General features: G+C 43.7%; 1 protein-coding gene across 6 annotated transcripts in view; it reads left to right on the top strand.

Annotated features, from left to right (window-relative positions):
- Nucleotides 1-1,613: 1,613 nt before the first annotated feature.
- Nucleotides 1,614-16,935, top strand: part of LOC142585188 (uncharacterized) — a 57,317-nt gene continuing 41,995 nt past the window's right edge. Inside the window, exons 1-7 of one of the 6 annotated variants that reach the window (XM_075695748.1) lie at nt 1,614-1,870; nt 2,317-2,356; nt 2,650-2,726; nt 7,111-7,365; nt 9,011-9,103; nt 9,190-9,277; nt 10,698-10,828. In XM_075695748.1, coding sequence (XP_075551863.1) covers nt 2,326-2,356; nt 2,650-2,726; nt 7,111-7,365; nt 9,011-9,103; nt 9,190-9,277; nt 10,698-10,828 — 675 coding nt within the window. In that variant the 5' untranslated portion in view covers nt 1,614-1,870; nt 2,317-2,325. The other 5 variants (XM_075695749.1, XM_075695743.1, XM_075695746.1 and 2 more) reach the window with 5 other exon arrangements.

The following is a 16,935-nucleotide window of genomic DNA, read 5'->3' as shown; positions in this document are numbered from 1 at the left end:
AGTCCACTTTTCCTTCATGGCAATTTTAGTTTTCCGGCAATTAACTGACATGACTTTCCTCCCTTATCTGACGGCTCATCTGAGTGCTCGCTCTTCATTAACCTCTGCCTGGATTTTAATTTTAATAAACTTGTCCTTCAGCCTACACGATCTACACAGTATTCTGCTAACATTCTTGACCTCCTTCTCACTACTACACCCCAGCTTGTACTCCCCCCCCCCTCGAATTTATTGAGGCTTCCCTGGATCCTCCGGGGCAATGCTCTCGAAATTTCGACACTTTTTCTAAGTAATTGTCTTCACAATGACTAGAAGCGTATGGCTTGGAGACATCAAGTGCTAGCCATATTGAAGATGTCTAAGCCATAGCTTGCATAGCTCTAGCTGCTTCTAGCCGGTTCAAGCTGTATAAAGCTAGCTAGTAGCCAACTTGTGCTTCCCAGACATGGAGGAAGGAAATACAATAGGAAAGGCCTTGACGCCACGTTTTTGAAGCTGTAAATGTAGCCATGTTGGTGTGCCATTTGCCACTGCACCTCCAATCATCCCACCGGAGCAGATAGGAGGGAGCTTTGAACATGTATTGCTACGAGCCGCCGGTAGTGTGTGCTGCCGACGCACGTCATAACAGAGCCTACGAAACTTGTGTAACATTTTTAATGAATCAGACGCGCTCCTGTGCTTTTCCGTGACTCGTTGATGACGACGAAGACCCACGCCATGATAATTTGTGTCTGTTGCTGACTGACAACTCATACTCACAGACCCAAAACACAATAACTTTCAAGCTTACACATCACACTCCAAAGTCAGGATGTCTCGCGACCAGAATCTGCATCGAGAAAGACACGTACGGGCTCAAAAAACCTACCACACTTTTCAGAGGCCTAGAGCAGCAGCGAGAGCTTCAGGGGCGTGGTTACTATGGCAACGTTGACGTTTGGGGTACCAGTCCCACTGGTCTTTTGCGAAAAACAGCACGTGACTTTTGCCACACTTTCTCCAATACGTCCGTGCAATGGTCCGTGCCAGCTGGCCGGGGTCACGACCTGCCGATGTATGGTAGCCGGGGCCTCTCCTACACCGTGGCCTCTCCTATGCTTTCCTTCCTTCATGTCACTTGGAAACATGCTTGGAAACATGGAGGAATGAAATTGGGAAAAGACGACGCGCTGTCTGCTCTGATTGGCTACAGCCCAGCGAGCCAAGTGCAGCACACGACGTCATTGCCTCTGCCCGACACTACACTCAAGCCTGCACGAAGTCAAGGTAAAAAAAAATGTCCGTAATATTAAACGACGTTCTTGAACTTGACGCGAACCTACGCACGCAACCTGCCAAATGTCACGGCTGTGCCCGTAACGAAACCGAAACTACTTAAAATCGTGCACTGAAGAAAAGGTTTTTTACTTGTTAACAAACACAAAAATATAAACGCTCTGAATCAACATTTTCTTTATTTCACTCTCAAGTACACTAAAACAGCTTATATAGTACAGCATTGCTGTGAATATGATTGCTCGGTGATGATGTCTACAGTGCGTAAGCATAAACGTCCAGCCATCATTTTATTGTTAGAATAAACCGCTATTTCTTATTCGCATGCACTACATGTGCGATTTTTATTTACACTTGCGTGCAAGAACTTTTTCACAGCTCGCGCCACCTAGTGCGTTGTTTGCTCGCTTTGTGGGAAGTTTTGTTTTCAGCAGCATGCAAGTGTTTTTGTGGGTAATTGAGTAATTATCAACGATGCACAATTGCGTTTACCTGGAATCGAATCTGTGAACGTCTCTCATGTGAACGAAGGAGCTAAATAATGTGGTGTGCCAGTGAGCAACATCCGCCGAGCGTGCACCGATCGAGACTGGTTAGTGTCCATGTGTGCGCGGTCATCTTTTCGCTGGCCCGACGCTGTCCTGTCGCCTGGTTAGGATACTGTGAACATGCTCTCGTGTAATTGCACGGTGTGATAACACTACCGGGACCCTCCACCGCGGCGTGAACTCGAACACTTGTGCAAGTTACACATTTGTTTCACGTTGGCACAATTTGAGGAGACGCTTTAAGTGTCTCGCATTCCATTGCTTTTCTTGTGCTCGCGCAACCATTACGTTCGTGTTTACATTCAGTGCGCTTTACGAAGAGCCACCCAATGCACGTTCTCGGCTCCTGATGAGGCGCACGCGCTTGTAGGCTGCACGTGTGTTCGAATGTAGCGATCGTGCATTTCCTGAATCATCTTTTTTTTTTTTCTTTGCATGCCCCTTGATTACGCACAATTCATTATTTCCATCATATGCTCTGCTCTTTCAGTAATGCAAGATGAGTTCCGAAGACCAGGCTCGCCTCAAAGGTATCTTGCTTCGGTAGAAGTATCTAATTATTTCTTCTCTGACCATGCCTAGCGCAAGCTGCCTTTATGATTGCGTCGCTTTTCGCGAGCTTAAACAGCGATCTTTGCCTTATACCTTATACAGCGGCTTGCCTTATACCAGCGCATGCGTGAACATTATTTATCTATTAAAATGTCATATCGTATACTTCACTGTGAAACAGAGCAGTAATCTTGAAAAGTACTTTCTTTTATTTTGTCACTTTTCCCAATTTTTATGTTCAGCAGTACTCCTGTGAAGGTAATTGCTACAGGTTTTGTCATTTCAGGCAAAAAAAGAGTAGCTCCGACAGTGAGTGGTCCTGATGTCAAGAAGCCAAAGCCTGCAAAGGTATGAACTGTCGTTTGCATCAGTCTCTTAGACATGTGAATATCGCACAGCAAACTCTTAGCCAGCATTGTCCTGGAACCACAAAAGTTCAGGAAAATCTGTGCTCGAAATACTATTCTTGAAGTCGTCATGCTCACATTTCATAGTCTGCGTGGTTAACCACTGTACTACGCTCGGATGATAGCTTGTCTAACAAAGTGCCTTTATTTGTCATTCATGGGTGTTCTACCTGCGACATAAAACAACTCATCAAAGATGACTTGTAGCTTCATAGTCTTGAAAGTACATGCGGTGTTTCACGCCACAGGCTGCACGAGCACGAGGTCACAGGTTTGGCTCCCTACTGTGGCAGCCGCATTTCATCATCATCATCAGCCTATTCATGTCCACTGGAGGACAAAGGCCTCTCCCTGCGATCTCCAATTACCCCTGTCTCGCGCCAACCGATTCCAACTAGCACCCGCAAAATTCCTAATTTCGTCGCACCATCTAGTCTTCTGCCGTCCTCTACTGCTCTTTCCTTCTCTTGGTACCCATTCTGTCACCCTAATGGTCCAATGGTTATCTAGTCTGTGCATTACATGACCTGCCCAGCGCCATTTTTTTCTCTTTTTCTCTTTTTTCTCTATTAGAATATTGTCTGTACCCATTTGCTCTCTGATCCAAACCGCTCTCTTTCTGTCTCTTAAAGTTATGCCTAGCATTCTTCGTTCCATCGCTCTTTGCACAGTCCTTAACTTGTTCTCAAGGTTCTTTGTCAGCCTCCAAGTCTCTGCACCGTATGTTAGCACCGGTAAAATGCACTGATTGTATACTTTCCTCTTCAATGATAACGGTAAGCTCCCAGTCAGGAGCTCACAATGTCTGCCATATGCGAGCCAACCCATTTTTATTCTTCTGTGACTTTCCTTCTCATGGTCAGGGTTCCCTGTGATTAGTTGACCTAGGTAAACATACTCCTCCACAGACTCCATAGCTGACTCGCGGCCTTGAACTCTTGTTCCCTTGCGACATTATTTATCATTATCTTTGTCTTCTGCATATTAAACTTCAGCCCCACTCTTACACTCTCCCTGTTAAGGTCCTCAGTCATTTGTTGTTACTCGTCTGCATTGTTGCTGAATAGAACAATGTCATCAGCAAACCAAAGGTTGTTGAGGTCGCCGTCCATCTTTACTCCTAAGCCTTCCCAATTTAACAGCTTGAATACTTCTAAAGTGAATAGCATTCGAGAGATTGTCTCCCCTTGTCTTACCCCTTTCTTTATAGGTATCTTCCTACTTTTCTTGTGTAGAAGTATGGTGGCTGTAGAATCTGTAGATATATTCCACGGTATTTACGTAAGCGGTTTGTACTCCTTGATTATGCAATGCCTATATGACTGCTGGTATCTCTACTGAATCAAATGCTTTTTCGTAATCTACAAAAGCCATATAGAGAGGCTTATTGTACTCTACGGATTTCTCGATAACCTGGTTAATGACATGGATGTGATTTCAGCCGCATTTCAGTGGAGGTGAAATACAAGAACACTTGTGTCCTTCCATTTAGGTGCACATCAAAGAACTCCAGGTGATCAGAATTTATCCAGAGCTCTCCACTATGGCACCTCATAGCCCTGGCATTCCTTTGTAACATTAAACCCATAAATGTATGTATAAATCAATCAGTTATCGCCACACATTGTTATGTGCATTTAGGAGCAAGTGTACAATGCGGGTGAAGAATAAGTTTCACTTCTTACTGGAATGCTGTGCACAGTTTACAGTGGACAAGATACTAGTAGAGGTGGGTGAATATAAACTTTTTTGAATACGAATAGTAAGTATAGAATATTGAAACGAATATCGAATAGTCAAATGCAGGTGCATATATGTACAGCAGGAATATTTTTATTTTGCTATGTCTAGGTACCACACCTCTACTGACTAATTCAAAAGCGACAGTGAACTGTTAGGGGCAAATTATTAGCTTTAAATGCAAGATCACTAATTGTCTAAAAAGTGAACAAATAGCTTCTCGACAACTTTAGAGCCTGTTTGCAAAGAAGCTTTCCAATAAAGAATGTCTACTGTATGAATAGCTTTTCAAGAACGCTTCAGAATTGGTTGCCTGAAAAAGGTAAGAAGTTGTGAAAAAAAAAATGAAAGGTGCTGAAGGACTTGCCTGTGTAGACACGTAAAATTGCTGGTTGCAACAGCATAACAGGTTATAATGTAAAAGATAAAACTGCTTTGCCAAAAACACTAATTGACTCGCTACAAGCAAGTCATAAGTTGTCATGCAAGCTTCCACCGCAAAAACAAAGCCTGCATGACTTATTTTGTTCCTGCATTGCTTCAAAAACTTTTGTCGTCATTGCACTTCTAATGATTTGCAATACTTTGTTTAGCAGATTTAGAACAGTAACCAGACTTTAACATTCAGCTGTTACAAAATATTTTGGTTAGTTTTGAACATTCGAAAATACCAAATAGTTCCATTTTGAATATGAGTAGTTTGTGTGTAATATTCAATTCATATTTGAATATTTGCCCACCCCCAGTTAATTTTAGGCTCGAAAGAACACTCACATTGTGACTTTCATAGCAGCTTCATATTGTTTTCTTTTTTCTTCAAAAACTAATAATTTTTTGTTCAAACAAGCATAACATCTCCCAGCCTTGACTGCTGATCTGCATAATAAATGAAGTACAGTTGCTTCAAAGTAATATTTAAGAGTGATTTCAGCATGCATCAAAACCAAGCCATGGTGCGGATGGCTGGATTTTGAATGTGCTGAATAAGTAAAAGGTCTTTAGCATGTCTTCAGCATACACAGCAATAAAACAGTGGAATAATTTACTGAACTCTTTAAAATCGTCATCATCTGCATCTTTTAAATCATCACTTGGAGCATTTATTTTACGATAAATTCAGCCATATTTATTTATATTCAGTTGTATAATCTATTATATGTAATAATTGTACTGTTATATGTGAACTTTTGTTACTTGTGTTTTTACCTACTAGATTACTGTCTATGTATTTGAATTCTTATTACTGCCCATGGATTTTATTGTTCATTTATATCCAATAATACCTGTTATGCTGCTTCTAATGTATTAATTCTTTGTTGTGTTCTTTAACTAGAATCCTCACCTGTATAATATACTACCTCTACTTCTGTTTTTGTAACAAATAAACAATTCTCGAATATTGAAATTTTTTGGTACCTGGTGGAATCACAGTGTTTCAACGGCAGAGATTCGACAACTAACCAAGCTGGCTCATTGTGTAGTTGATTTGCTTTCTCTTTTTTCCAAAATGCTTTCCATATTCCGTAGAACTAATTTGGTATTCAGGGCTGTAGCCCAACCAATGGCTGTGATGTTATGCTTTTGAGCACAAAGGCACATTTTAAATTCCTGGCTGCTGTGCCTGCATTCTGTAAGGGCCCAGAATATAGATATTTTAAAAGCTTCATACTTAGACGAGGACAAGAACCTTATATGCACAGGATTAGCCTACACTTTGTTTATGCTTAGTAGGCAATGCTGTAAAAGCTGCACCAGTAGAGCAGTCATAGAAATCTCACTCTGTGCATATTGCAGTGCAATTTGTTTTTGATCTGTGATGCTTCGTGTAGAATGACTTAACTCATATATTACAGCTACAACTTCTAGGCGAGAGGCTACGTCAAATCACCTATCATTTGTGCAACCTTGTGCTTTCAGTATACAATGTACCGCTTTGGTCGCAAGCCGAAGTGATGCCTGGCCGCAGAAATGTGCTGCTTGTTTGGTGGTACTAAATAGATTCAGAACTACACCTTCAATCAAATACTTGTGTCATATTTTGCGACATAAAATTATGAGACAATTTTACATCAATTTACATGATGCTCACCTATATTTTTGATTCATACATAATGCACTATTTCTTGCTCACAAATGTAAGCAGTGAGGTAAGTCTCTCTAAGCTTCACAGTGTTGCCTCTTATGTAGAAAATGGAGTGTAGTGCCTACCACTAAGTTGTGCCTCACAGCTCACCTGGCAACTTGACATGAATATCCAATCAGTTATTCACCCCTTACTGCATGAGTATGGTAAAATTAAACAAGCCTTCGCTTAGGTGGGCTCAATTTTCTAAAGAAACATAGTTACGATTTTATAAGCAAGACTTGTCATGTATCATACGTGACACACCTGCATGCAGTTAAGGGTATATTTTGTGACCATAGAGGATAGCGTTCAAATTGCAGAAGGCCTCCAAAAAATATGAGTCACTGAAAAAAAACTTGAAATTTTGTTGTCAAGAAAGGTGGTGCATATTTGTCTCAGTTCCACTTAGTACGCATTTGTTAAAATTTGATGATGTCATCCTTGACTGACCCCATGCCAGGAGGGTGGGGACCGCTTCTGCTGGATCTGCCACAGGGAACCGTCGTCACTGTGGTGTGACACGTGCCCACGTAGCTACCATGCTTCCTGCGTCAACCTCAAGGTCAAGAGCCTCACTGAGTGGGTCTGCCCCGAGTGTGTGCGTGTCATGGCTGCCGAGAATGTGGACACGCGCTCCGCCTCCCTCTCACTCCTCACAGTGGATGAGTTCTGCAGTCTCCTTCAGTTTGCCATACAGAGGCTCAAGCAGCACACGGTCAGTAATTACAAAGATCCCGTAGATAATGACGAAGTAGATGGCAGATGTTAACTCGGGCAGCTAAAGAAATGTTATCGCTTGCTTTTTTTGCAAAATACATCATTTTGTTTCTTATCACGTTTTTTTGCTTAACTAACACAAGTGATTTTTGGAGGTCAGACGCTGGCGTAATCTATGCCGTGACTGCAAGTGGAAGCGTGTGCTTATTGACACCAGGCTCAATACACAATGCAAATTAGTGCATGTTAGGAAAAACACTCATTCAAAGATCACTTTTTGGTTTCTTTGTCCTTTAAGCACTTCACCGTTTTGAACTTTTGAACAGATTCAAATAGCCATTGCTTCATAAATGTGCAGAATAACTTGGCCAGCCAAATGTGTGCTAACTAAGATATATTGAGCAAGTCTACAGATAATAGTGATAATAAGTGAGGCAGGTTGTTTTTTTGGTGAGATGGCTTCAATGCAGATGAAGTAACTTGTTGGAAAGGCAATATCTAGAACAAAGAAATTAATTCAGCATGGTGACCTTCTGACGGGATAAAAATTAGTTGCTGTTTGTTCATTGTGCCAGTATAGGGGGAAAATACCTTTGCTGTCAAAATAGCCACAGCACTCATTGATGCATCATAATAAGCACCAAATGTGCTATTTCAAGAAGTTAAGCAAAGGGTAGGTATCCCTTTGAGCAAAATGATAAGATTGTAAACTTTTGTTCCAGGCTGTGCACTGTCATCCTATATGAAAGGGAACACTGGATTTGCATTCAAATCCAGTAATTTTCCTTGTGCATAATTGTAACAAGGAAAAGTTCCATTAGCAGAATTATTCAACAGTTGAACAGCATAACAAATAGCAGTGAGTGAGGTTCTGACTTGCATATTTGCAAGAATCATGATTTGAACACAAATGAGCTCTTCCCTTTCATATTGGACAAAGGTGTACACATACCTATAGCACCTACTTTGTGTGTATTTGGCTTGTGTCATGTATGTGCCACAGCACGTGTAAAGATAGGCGCACTCTTCCTAGTGTTTTGCGTTTATTCACTTAATTACCAAACATTAAAGAGAGGGTTTGATCATAGCGTACGTTTGCACGTAGAACAAGAGCTAAAGCACTTACACATTTGTACATGTAATATATATATATATATATATAGTAACCACTCAAAAATCCTTAGTGTTCACATTCAGCATTGTCGATGTCAAGAGCTTGCTGTTGTCCTAGTAGCAAAATCAACAGGGAAGACTACAGAGTTGTGCAATAAATGAGCGACTGGTATTTAACCATGCTGAATATTTCGGAGGGCTTTAGAGACTTCAAAGCTATAATATGATGCATAATACCGATCCTAAGAAGTTCAAACTTGCAGACAGTTTCTTTGAAACAGCTTGGCATTGCAGTAACGAGAGTTTGTTCCTGGGGGAAAAAAATTATGTCAAGCAGACAATGTCGAAATGGAGGACCTCTTCTAAGCACCAAAGTCTTGAAAAGTGGCCCATCCTCAGATGATGTGGCACTGGAAATGTAGTGCATCAGTTGGTGTATGAATGTATAGAAAACTGCAAACCTAACCTCATATTGCAGTCAGTGTTTTTTATGTTTTAAGCAGTTTAACTATGTGTGGTTACTGTTACAGCATGAAGCTTTCTTAAAGCCTGTCTGCACGAAGACATACACATCATACACCAAGTATGTTAGTCACCCTTTCGACCTCAGTATACTTGAAAAGGTGAGTGCAACTGCTACAGTAAGTGGCAGAAATTTTCTTTTATTCAAGGATGTTTTTTTGTAAGTGTTGTGCTTATTCACTTGCAGAATGTGAGGTGGAAGCACTATGGCTGTACTGAAGCATTCCTCAGTGATGCCCGATGGATTTATCACAACTGTATTATATTTAATGGATGTAAGTGACAGAAACTTTATCTTTTTTTTTTCTTTCTTTGCTTATGAGCGATAACAGAAATGGGAATAGTTTTTGCTAGTTTCTCTGCTGTTTCCAAGGGTTCTGACAGCTACATTGGCACTTCCTCAGTACCTTTGTACTGTGGGGATGAGCGACACTCATGCATCCCCTGGCATATTGCTTTCCCTGCATGGCTCCCATCTTCTGTAATATAGATTCACTGCGTGGCTTTATGGTGGCGGTCAGTATGGTTGAAGAGTAGTATGAGAGATGGTGCAAATGTTGCACTGCTAATGCCACCTATTCACTGCTAATGCCACCTAACGGCGGGGTTACTTGGTCGCAAAAGGGAGAAGGCTGGACCTCTTTAGCTCGGGGTTGGCAAGCAGCGCAGACATTTCGCGCATGCGCCGGTCCATGCTTCTGCAAGACTATCTCGTGAGGCCTACGAGTAGGACAGTGGAATGGACAAACCCGATCGTTCAATCGCACAACCGTTCGCATGATTATACATGTGAACGCATTGGTGTCCAGCATGGGGCGAACATATTCACTCGCGATCCGGTCGCGGTAAGTCTGACTTCCTAGATTCGATGCAGGCCCATCGGCATGTTCTGTGGATAGCAATTCGACTAGCAGGCATTAGTGTATGAAAGGTGCAATAAATTCCCTTGTGATTGTTTTCACTACTGTGTTGTTCCTTTGTCTCAAGAGCATGTGTGAGAACAAAAGGACTCGCCTTCCTTTTACTGAAACTTGTCCATTAAACATGCATGGTGCACAGAAACAATTAGGGTATTTTTCCTTTTTCTACCTTTGAATGTCTCATTTTCTTTTTGATGGCTCATACATTCTGCTGGAAAAAACAATGAATGTCAGCTCAGCACTGCGTCCTGTGCACTCTCCTTCCTGTGTCCCATTTACTTTACGGTGTACTCAAATTTCCAAGCTATAAGAACATACAGTTGTTTCAGACTTGTGTTCTTGGCACACTTTCTTTTATCTATTGCTGTGGCTTAGAAGCTATAGCATCCTACCAGTGAGCTTAAGATTACAAGTTCGATTTTCAGTCACTGCAGCCGCATTCCAGTTTGGGCAGGATGCAAAAATCATGTGCTTAGATTTAAGCGCACAAAAACTTCAATTGGTCAAGACCTATTGCAACCCCAATGTGACACCTCCAATTGCCTGCATGTTGTTTGCGGCAACAAACCCTATAAATCACTCGATCATAATAGCCTGAAGAATAAAAGTAATGGCATAGACTAACAAAAGTATGCTATATCAATAGAAGATGAAGGATACCAGCCGGGACCTTTTCCACTGAGCTCAGAAACAGAGTCAGGGGGGTGATCGGAGGGCATAGTGGCCTATTGCCCCTCTGAGTACATCACCACGGACTCATGCACAACTTTTCCAGATAACCACAAGCTTTCCATGAGTGCCAAGGTGTTGATGAAGGTGTGCAAGCAGGAGATGGAAGACATTGAGGTGTGCCCGGACTGCTACAAGAATGCTAATACTCAAGAGTCGTGGTTCACTGAACCCTGTGTAAGTATCTCTGTTTGTTCCTCCAGAATGTCCGTGGACAGTATTGTAGCCTTCAAATGGAAGGACCTAGTGTGAGTGCATGTAGTAATGCCCACTTAGAACAGATACTACTGCTCAAAGCATGTGAGAAAGCTCACAAATCTGGACAGGAGCCTGTGCTCATTTTTCATTGTCACCGCTGCCCTTATTTTACTTCCGATGATGTTGGTGTTAGTTCTTCGAGGTTACAGAGCATGCTGCCATTGGTTGCCAAATACCTCAAGGAAACTTGTGACACTGGCTGATAAAATTTTTAGAGCTGGAGACAGACGTCCCATAAAGCCAAAGAGGAAGAAGTGCTGTGATGATGAAACTGACTCTCATCTATTTTAAGGCCTGCAGAGGCTAAGCGCATGCACCAATAAAAGTGAAAAGGTCCATCTGTAGACACATTGTGAATGCTGTAGAGTACCCCCAGTCTCACTAGAAAATTTGGTGTGTTTGCCAAGTATAATGTGACAAGGGCATTTGATGGCTTGAAAGACAAAAGGAAAAATGATTACAACTGCATCTAGCGATGCATGATTCTGCCATATCTATAGATAAGAATAGTGATGTGAGTGAGTTGGTTTAAGTTCATGGCGTAAAATTTCTGCAGCGTGGAGCACTGAAGTGTGGAAAGAAAGGTAAAAAAGGATGAAGAAAGAAGGATGCGTGCATTTGCTCTTGTGCACACTAGAGCCACCATCTCTGTGATGGATGCAAAACTCTGTCGCTCAGCACAATGCGTTGGCGGGCTAGTTGGTGCGAATCCATGAATACTTTGTTAAGCGCAAAAAGACAGACACAAGAAAGACGACAGGACAAGGCGCTACTCTCAACTACTCTCAAGAGTTGAGAGTAGCGCCTTGTCCTGTCGTCTTTCTTGTGTCTGTCTTTTTGCGCTTAACAAAGTATTCTGTCGCTCACTTCGAAGAGTTACGACACCACTTTCGGGCTTCTCCCTTTACACAGCAAGTGCTACGGCATATGTGGTCATTGAGGATGTCCTGTACACCATTGAGTTTATTAGTTCTTCGTGCTCTCATGACGTTATCCTCGGTAGGGGCTTTCTTACGTGCCATAACGTCGTCATTCACTGTGAATGTGTGGAAGTCAAACTATCACCAGTGGTAAATGTGTCTTTAGCGTACGTTCCACCCATTCCCTGTAAACTGCTCGTGAAGGAAGATATGACCATTGCCCCCAACACCTCAGTGCTTCTGCCTGTGTGCTGCAGCAGCTTCTAACTTGCAGTCACGCTGTTTTCCCCATCTGGCCTGTGCCTTATACGAAAAGCTGTTGTGCTACCTTTCGCTGCTGTTGCTGTTACACAAGGCACAGCAATGTCTTTTTTTTCGAACCTGCTTCCATATCCCGAGACTTTGCTTCGAGGAGAATGCCTGGGCAATGTGGAAGTCATTGCTGACCAGCAAGTCATTGACGTATCAAACGACGCAGCCTCTGCCAACCACCCTACCCTGTGTGCTTTATCTATGTCTACAGCATTGTCCACAGATGTGTTTGGTCCCTCCATCGCCAGTGATCTTACACCAGTTCAGCGTTCACAGCTTCTATGCGTCTTAAACAAATTTCGTTCTTCTTTCGATGTAACACAAACTTCTTTGGGCCGCACGTCCACCGTTACACATGCCATTCACACCTGCTCCCACCTGCCATTGCGACAACGCCCGTATAGTGTATCTGCTTCAGCGACTCGTGTCAGCAGCGAGCAAGTTCACAACATGCTTCGCCGCCAGGTGATTCGACCTTCATATAGTTCATGAGCGCCTCCTGTTATCCTTGTTACGAAGAAGGATGGCACTGTTCACTTCTGTGTAGATTACCAACACCTTAAAACGACCACTCATGTGGATGTCTGTCCCCTACCATGCATAGATGACACCATTGACTGCCTGCAAGGTGCAGAATTGTTTTCTTTATTAGATCTGCGGTTGAAATATTATCAAGTGTCAGTGGCAGAAGTTGACTGGCCAAAGAGGGCGTTTTTTACATCTGATGGCTTATATGAATTTAACGTAATGCCTTTAGGACTTTGTAATGTGCCGCAGCATTTGAGCACATAATTGACACAGTTTTGCATGGCTTGAAGTGGCGCATGTGCCTGTGCTATCTCGATGATGTTGTCTTTGCTCCGGGCTTCACCACGTACCTTCAGTGGCTCAAATGAGTCCTGATGTGCTTAATGTATGCCGGCCTACAGCTGAATTTGAAAAAGTACCACTTTGCAGCAAGACAACTTACACTACTCGGTTATGTTGTGTCCAAGGACATCGCCCTCCATAATCTGACCAAACTTCGCGCCGTCGCTGAATTCCCTAAACCAACGTTGATAAAAGAACTATGTAGTGTCATTAGGCTCTGTTCCTACTTCAGATGGTTCATTAGAAATTTTGCCGCCATCATGTCACCCCTGACGAAGCTGCTCGGAATGGCATTCTCTCCTCATGGTCATCGCAGTGCGAGGACGCTTTTATGACTCTGTGCCATCTTCTTACTTCACCCCCAATTTTGTGTCCTTACGACCCAACAGCCCCTATGCAAGTGCACACAGACTCCAGCGGTGTCAGTCTCGGTGCTGTCCTTGCACAACACAAACCCGCATTCAGTGAATATGTCGTCGCATACGCAAGTCGAACACTGACAAAAGCCAAGACCAACGACAGTGTGATGGAGAAACTATATTTAGCCATCATTTGGGCCATTACCAAGTTTCGTACTTATTTTTGCGGGCACCCATTCGCTGTCGTCACAGACCATCATGCACTCTGTTGGCTCTCATCATTGAAAGATCCCTCAGGCTGCCTTGCTCACTGGTCACTTCGGTTACAAGGCTTTAACATCCACATCGTGTGGACGCCAGTATTCTGACACCGACGCCCTGTCACACTCTCCCTTTCCCGACTGCATTTCCTGTTCCTGAGCGTCTCAGCCTACCGTTTCATCCATTGACATTGGAACCATCGCTTCTGAGCAGCGCAAGGACCATTGGATTGCCTCCCTTATAAAGTTTCTCTCCGATTCGTCAACACATCTGACAACTCGCACGCTACATCGTCAAGCTCACCATTTCGCCATTCACAATGACCTGCTTCACCGACGTAATTATTTCTCAGATGACCACCAGTGGTTATTGGTAATACCGCAAAGCCTGCGTTCCAAAATCTGCCCATCCTTTGTGGGGTTCTCCTCCCGTACTCTTGGGACAAAGGAACGACAACACAGTAGTGCAAACAATCACAAGGGCATTTATTGCACCTTTCATAGATCAATGCCTGCTAGCCGAGTTGCTATCCACAAAACATGCCGATGGGCATGCGACAAATCTAGGAGATCCAACTCACCGCGACCGGATAGCGAGCAAATATGTTCGCCCCATGCTGGATCCCAACGCCTGGTCGTTCGCATGTACGGTCACGCCAACGGTGGCGCGTTCGAAGGCGGCCACGCGAGACAGTCTCGCAGAAGCATGGATCGGCGCACGAGCGGCACGGCACGTCCGCACTGCTTGCTGTCCCGAACCAAGAGGAAGCGCCTTGTCTTTCGGCGCCCAAGTAACCCCGCCTGTCGGCGGCGTTAGCAGCGCAACACTCGCACCCTCTCTCGTACTGCGCCTCAACCAATCGACCGCCGCGGGTGCCAGGCCACGCGGCAAAGCCGGATTACAGGAGACGCGCTGTGCGGGAAAAACATATCAGGAAACGCGCGAGAGTCGCACATCCCCACACCTTCCACACTGATCCACAGTGTAGGCACTCTGAAGTTTTCAGAACTTACCGACATCTTCAACAACAATGCTACTGGCGAGGGATGTACAGCTACGTTTGAAAGTTTTACTCTTGCCTCGGTTTCCAACACCACAAATCTTCTGCCCCCACAGTCACCAAGTGCTCTACAGCCTCTACCTTGCCCTGCGTGGCCATTTGGATGCTTCGGCATTGGTTTGCACAGGCCACTTCCTCTAACAACTTGTAGTAACCACTGGGCCATCGTCGCAGTTGATAATTTCGCACGATGTGCCGAAACTGCCGCCCTACCGGCAGGTACAGTGCGCAACGTTGCATCGTTCCTTCTTCGACTTTTATGCTCCGTCACAGTCCACCCCAGGAACTGCGCAGTGATTGCAGCTGCACCTTTATGTCAGAAGTCGCTGAGGCCATCCATGGAACAGTGCTGCATTGTTCATCGGACAACTACCACCTATCACCATCAAACCAACGGGCTCACTGAACACTTCAAGCGTACGCTTGGCGACATTCTTGCAATGTATGTCACGTCTGACCACTCAAATTGGGACCTCATTCTTCCTTTAGTCACCTACACATACAACTCCGCGATGCAGAGCACCGCTGGTTTTTCGTCATTTTTCTTATTGCATGACCGCCATCCGTCGTACACTATCGACACAATTCTCCCATACCGGCCTGACGCATCTGAGTTTGCGCCTGTTTCTGCCGCACCGAGACCTGCTGAGGAGTGGTGCAAACTCGCACAGGCCTTAACTTCATCTGACCAGGAACGCCAGGAGAACAGCCATCCCGACAACACCAACACCACTTTCTTTCGTGGTGTGCTTGTGTGGCTGTCAGTTCCTGCCAATGCAGCTGGTCTCTTAGAAACTACTGCCCAAGTATTAAGTCCCTTACCACATCATCGAGCGCACATCTCCAGTGAATTATGTTATCGAACCAATCATGCTGTCTTTGGACTTGCACTGCCGTGGACTAGATATTGCCCATGTGCAGCGCCTGAAGACACACTACAGCCCACTCATCATGGTGACTCTTAGGTTGCCAGGACGGGTCCTTTTTGCTCCCCAAGGTAATTTTAGTGAAGATGACGAACGCTGGCCAACCATCATCACCAGCGCTATGCACGGGCTTTGCCGCTTGTGCTGGTACTTTTGCTGCCGCTTGACTGCCGCATTAGCCACTCTCAGTCTGGAGCCAATAAACCTCTTCACAGTAGCTACAGCTAGGCACCATACGAGTATGTGCTGGAGCAGCATCATTTGCGTGATTAGCCACAAATGCTGTATGGCTCGCTTCACAAATTTGTTGCTCTTCGTCATCGTGACATTGCCTTTCCTGCAAAGCTGAGGCGCTTGGTGGCGCAGCTTGCCTCACAAATAATCACGCACAGGTCTGATTAGAAGGAATATAACAGTGTGTGAAGATGGGATGAAAGGGAAAAAACAAATGTATTTGACCTTTTCTTTTGTTTTTTGAGTTCATGCGCTTTATTATATTCTGATCAAACTAACTAGTCCCTGTTTGTACCTTGCTATAGCTGATCCGAAATATAACACAAGCATCTTTCTCGGTCTGGTAATTTTGGAAAAGAACCCGCAGTATGTTTGGGTAAATATAGCATTGTGTTGAAATGAACCATTGCATAAAACTTCCAGAAGGACAACCTGAAAGTAGAATCTTTTATGTCTAAAGGAGGGACATTGATGTGGTGGGCAGAGGGCACTTCTTCCTTAAAACTGGAAGAGCCGTTCCCTCAGAAAGCTCACATTGTGGCAACATCTGGCCAAGACCAGTTAACTATTGACATTAAAAATTACGTTGCATTTGGAAATAAGCAACTTTGACTTGCATGGACTTTTGCTGCATAAAAGAGTTTGTTCCCTCATTATGCCATGTGGCAACCCACGGGAAAAAAAGGAACTCGGATTGTGAAAATATGATATTGGTGATATCTTAGGACAGAGTTATCAGCTCCACATTTCAGTGTGAAATTGAAAAACCAAAGCATGTCCCTTATTTTCTTTGCAGCTAAGCTCATTTTTTTTTTTTTGTTTACACGCACAAATTATGGGAGGGTTTTGGTGAATAATCTATCATTCAAGTTTATTGAGTGTTTAGGTTTAGTGTACCTTGACCAGCTCAGATGAGAGCTGGATTTCTGTATATTGACTTTGCGAACTGTTATGTTATGTGAAATGCTGCTTCTGTTTGTAGATCATGCTGCAATAATCATCATATTGAATATTAGGTCTTCAGTTTCTAGCAGTGTGCTGGCCTCTGTCTAAACAAAAAAATAATCATAACCGAAGGAGACCA

The sequence above is a fragment of the Dermacentor variabilis genome, chromosome 6 (genome assembly GCF_050947875.1).
Source record: "Dermacentor variabilis isolate Ectoservices chromosome 6, ASM5094787v1, whole genome shotgun sequence".
NCBI classification, from domain to species: domain Eukaryota; kingdom Metazoa; phylum Arthropoda; class Arachnida; order Ixodida; family Ixodidae; genus Dermacentor; species Dermacentor variabilis.
This window is presented reverse-complemented; position numbering and strand designations above follow the sequence as displayed.